At 29.6% G+C, this 5,561-nt stretch overlaps 1 protein-coding gene across 1 annotated transcript; it reads left to right on the top strand.

Annotated features, from left to right (window-relative positions):
* Positions 1-1,607: 1,607 nt before the first annotated feature.
* On the top strand, positions 1,608-4,496 carry LOC132908310 (pleckstrin homology domain-containing family M member 1). The gene is made up of 2 exons (XM_060962219.1): positions 1,608-4,201; positions 4,292-4,496. Exons 1-2 carry the CDS (start codon positions 2,255-2,257, stop codon positions 4,454-4,456), a joined length of 2,112 nt encoding a protein of 703 aa, XP_060818202.1. The 5' UTR covers positions 1,608-2,254; the 3' UTR covers positions 4,457-4,496.
* The last annotated feature ends 1,065 nt before the right edge of the window (positions 4,497-5,561 follow it).

Here is a 5,561-nt window from a genome sequence, read left to right as displayed (position 1 = left end):
CCGATACCCTACGTCTCTGTCCTCCCCACCACTTCCACCACCTGACGTCTCATTGTCAGTGCCGTAAGTGCTTTGATATTTTCCGCCTGCATACCACAATCCTTAAAATTTTTTTTCTTTGTTCCTATACCCATGGTCCGTACACCCCAGCGTTTTGTACTACGATAGAACTTTTGATCTACAACTACGCTTGTTTCTCTTATCATTAATACGAAATATTATTTTACAATAATAAATAAAACACTTGAATTTCTTAAATCTATTCAATTACATTGTATTTCCTGAAAAGTCAAAAATATAAATATGCTCTCATGCAAATTACTTTTCGCTCCAAAATTATATTCTGCAAGCTTTGTAACTTGATAAAATACCATAAAGGCATCTCACCTATGCACCGGTAACACGTGAGAAAATGTATTGTTTCTTGTCTCTAATGTGTAGAAGGAAAATGCCAACATCGCAGCACTATTCTTTTATTTGCAGAAAGGAAATTGTTTAAATTTACAATGTAGTATATAAATTTTTATCATACTCTACATCCTACATTATCAGATTTCTTAACATTTCTTGACGTTTCCTTAAAATGTTATATGGAAAATGTATTAATGCATTTGATAATGCAATTGATATTTCGATAGCAATGCACTTTATATACATGCAGAACGTTCATTTCCTTAATAAGGTTCAGAATAAAAGTTTGGAAATATGCAATAATAAGGCCGATAATCAGTAGAATGCTACAGCCCTGATTCTAGTATTTGCTTCGCTGTCCTCGTGTTCAACTCGCTTACTTCTTTCCTCTGTCTCTTTTCTTTACCATACCAGAACTCTACCGCCGTCAAACTAAGAACACTTCAGAACACGCATCGTCCTATCATGCGTATTCGGTATTCAGTCGTTCACACAAGTATGTACATACGTACATATACCTGTTCCAACATTTGAGATACTCTAAGCTAATTGTATATCTAAATATAGGAACGGTGTAGCAACGAAAACTTGATTATAGAATCTAAAGAAACTCCCATATATTTGATAAATTAATTTTTTTAAGACTGTTTAATGCTTGCCCGATATTTCAGAAACTGATTCCAGTGATAAAATTTTGGTAACGTTCTTGCACAATGAAGCTAATTGTATACAAAAATAAAATTCAGTAGATTTCCATAATATATGAAAAGAAATATGCATAAAAAAAACATTACTCGCGGTAAGGAAATATGTATACTCAAATTATATGCCATTTACATAATATATTTCTTACATTTCTTATTTATTACATCTATTTTCCAATTTCTATTACAATTTAAATTTTGATGTCAAATTATTGAAATTAAAAACATTTTTTAAAGAATATAAAGCTATAATTTTGCTTCAAAGATTTTGGTATTATAAATACTAATCTATAAACAAAACGAAAATTTTAACTATAAACTGTAATAATCATTCCTTTTTATTGAAATAAGTAAAACGTATTACCATAGTATAACGAATTTTCATCTACTACATCTACCGATCAATGAATTAATGAAACAAATAACTACAATACCATTTGTTAAATATTTACTATTAACATATTAAAGCACATTTATTGATACTTGATATTACTAACTTGTATTAAAAACATTTTCGAATATATATCAATGTCAAATGTCACCACCAGCTGATACACCACACATTGATGTATATCACAGCGCAATCTATCGTATTGATATGTATTACTATCAAAGAAAAGTACGAAGCTGACGGAAATGCTGCTGATTCATAATCTGTGTATAAGAATACCCAAGGAATGTTTCGAGTGTCAGAAAGTAACAAATCATCATTATGTTAAAAATTAATTTAGTTGTTCGTATCTTAAGATAATGCTTGTAAATTTTTAAGTTAAATATAAAGTAAACAGGGTTGAATAGTTTGTTATTGTGTGACGTAACCTATTTCTCACACATTCATCAAGAGATTACGTTGTCATGCGTTATTACTGGTTCGAAGTTCGCGTGCTTTCCTTATCACGTTGTGATTTGTATTTTTTCTGACGGTACTTCCTTGTTTCTTTGTTAGTATCAGCGTAATGTTCGAGTTCTGCCAATGTAATTTACATAATATCTACTACGTTTCATTACCACAGTTAGTGATTTCATCGAGTTACCTTCTAAAATTTAGGTAACTTTTTCTATTATAATCACAAAGATGCTTGAAAGGGGAAACTATAATAGCGCAACTACTACTCTTGTGAAACGTCAAATTCGAAAAGATGAATTCATTTTTGAAAACAGTCAATCCAATGAACAAGAGAATTGTATTAATCAGAGAATCGTTGCAAAAACAATTAAATATCAGCGTGATGGAAATGCAAAGTGCACCAGGAGTGGAGGAAAACGATACAGTTGGCAATTGCGACGAAAGTATGACCCTGTGCTCCGTTTTGGAAGCTATCTTCCTACATGGATTAAAAGACAGTCTTTTAAATCGAGTAACAGAAGTTTTAAGCGGCCCGGATTTCAATGCAGTGCCACAGCCAAGTTTTTGGGGTCCGCTGTTGGTATTTTCACATCGACAAATTATAGATCAGATACAAACATTAAGTCAGCTTGCGACAGAAGTTGGATATTGCAGAGCTTGGATACGATTAGCTTTAAACGAAGGCCTTTTAGCTAGTTATTTTTGTTCCATTAAAAGAGATAATTCAGCTTTAAAGCCATACTACAATCGATCTGCATTCATTAGAGATACAGACCTTGTTGAAGTTGCACAGAGATTAATTGAAAGTTTAGACAACATATGCTTTAAACTAGCTTGTAATAGCAGCTTATTAAATTTTTGGTCAAATACTCCTCTTCTATTAGCAGGCATATGGTCACCACCAATGAAATCTTGTCCAATATTTAGTGCAGTAGATATTGCAAAAACAATAACTACGGAATTAACAGATGGTGACAATTTTGATGAAGTTGAAACTGCTAGTTCTATTGGTAGTTTGGGTTCATTTAATTCATCACAGTCTGCTCTTAATAATGCAGGTTGTATCACAGAAGATGAAGCTTTAAAAATTATATTAGCTAATAAGAAATCAAATAACATTGGTATAGATCATTTAACCAATAATTCAAGAGGAACTCTGTCTTTGAAGGAGGAAGAAGAAGAACAAGATTTACAAACAGGAGAAGAAATAGAAAAGAAAATTTCAAATAATGGCAGTCCAAAATATAATGCAGGAATTAATATATGCAACAATATTGAAGATTTGGGGGTTGGACATATTGTAGAGAATCATGAAACGTTGCAAAATATTGTTTCAACTACAGTAGGGAATTCATTAATTGGAAGATTGGGTTGGTCTACGTCATTTGAAGATTGTGAATCTTCGTTAACTTCATCTGCAGTATCTCATGACTCTGGAACAAATGCAGCTCGTACTCCTGGTGATGGACCTACGTATGATGCAATTATTCAAAGCTATCATACTGTTGGAAATGCATCAGTTCTAGATCTTCAAGAATTTTTAAAAAAATATCCAAAAAAACAACAATCTAATGATGGAATCAAAATACAATCAGAAAATAAAGCTGCAATAAATTTTGACGAACAACTGGGCAAACTTCCCAAAGAGGAAGGTTTGGATGTACAAGATTATAGTTGTTTTGAATGTGGCCATGCAATTGGTATGACCTTTTCAAAAGCACATGTTTGCTCTTTCTCTGGTAACTATTATTGTTTAAATTGTATGTCACAAAATGAATATCTAATTCCATCGCGAGTAATTCATAATTGGGATTTAAAATGTTACCCTGTTTGCAATAAGGCTGCAGCATATTTACAAGATTGTCCTACACTACTAGATCTTAAGGTCTTAAATCCACGAATTTATATGGCTGTAGATAGTATGGCACAATTGCAATCATTAAGAATTCAGTTAAATTTATTAAGAGCTTATTTGTTTACATGCCGTGAACCTATAATCGAGTCCTTACAGAAAAAAGTTGCACCTAGAGATTATTTATATGAACATGTTCATCAATATTCTGTTTCTGACCTTTATGATATATCCAATGGAATTCTTGCACAACAACTGCAGAAAGTAGTAGAATTTGCAAGAAATCATGTTATAAATTGTTGGCTTTGTAGTCAGAAAGGTTTTATATGTGAAATTTGCAATAATCCAAAAGTTATTTATCCTTTTGACATGGAATCGACATACAGAGTAAGTAAATATTTTTATTATAATTATATAAAAATAGTAATAATGAATAAAATCTAGTTTAATAAGTTATTAGATATTATGTAATTTTAGTGTGGAGCCTGTAATGCAGTATTTCACACAGAATGTTTAAATGCTTATAAACCATGTCCAAAGTGTGAACGGAGACGCAAACGAATGGATCTCCCGCTCTTAGATGTGGGATGTACAGAATTGTCACTGAGTGATGCACCAACATTTTCAGTTGATATAAACTAATAAATAGAATTTTTAATAAATCACGTATTTTTATTTTTTACGTAGAAAGTGTTTATAATATTTTCTTCCTTATAAACTAATTATTGATAGAATATATTTTCATTAAAATTTACTTTTATGAAGTTCAATAATAATTCAATAAATATTTTATAAGTATATAGCAAGTCCAGTTTAAGTGTTAGATATTCAACAAATCACTCTTCGAATATACACTCGTTATACTCGTTGAATTCATTTTGAAATATTAAAGAAGATGGTGACAGTAGTAATAAAATTGTATAGTTTCACTTGAAAACAAGTCTATATATTTCATTAACTTTTGAGTATGTAATTCAACAGCTTTCATATAAAATATTTTTTGGTATTTTCACTAGTTAAAGAAATACTAATAGTGCGTATACACTTAAATCGAGAATAGTGTATATTGGCATTATACTTGTAAATAATTGTTATTTCTGTTTTATATAATTTGTCAGTACTACATTTGTAATAACTAATAGAGAAAACTCTGTACATTTAATATTTAAAATTCTCATTTCCATACCATACATGTTAAAAGTGTGTTACAAGTTCTATTAATTTTTAGAGATAGATTTTAGAATGTATGTAAGAAATATGTACATGTATTTATGTAATATATATTTTATTAAAATTTTCTGTACAAAAGGTAATAAAATATATCAATCATTTATTGTTATTTTATATTTATTGTATTTAATACTGTTATTATATGTATCCATTCATATGATGTAACAAATCTCTTCCAGTATGGCTTATACCCAGTAAATACACATTTTACATGTGTACTCATAAAACTTAGTCGTAATGTTTTTAAACATTAATAAAAATTTGATACATAAAAACATGCAATTATATTTTTTGTATATATATATACATATAACCAGCATATGAAATTTAGTGAAATTTCATTATTGTATTATTGAAAAAAGTGAAATATATGTATCAAATACCTTGTAGACTAGAAATATTTCATGTCTGAAAGAAAATATATAAGCAAAATTTGTACAAATAACCATATAAAAAATTATAGAAAAACAAATATTAAGAGATTCTTGAATAATAAAATGTTACAATTACTTTAATT

The sequence above is a fragment of the Bombus pascuorum genome, chromosome 6 (genome assembly GCF_905332965.1).
Source record: "Bombus pascuorum chromosome 6, iyBomPasc1.1, whole genome shotgun sequence".
Lineage (NCBI taxonomy): Eukaryota > Metazoa > Arthropoda > Insecta > Hymenoptera > Apidae > Bombus > Bombus pascuorum.
The sequence above is the reverse complement of the archived record's forward strand: the minus strand, read 5'-3'. Positions and strand labels throughout refer to the sequence as shown.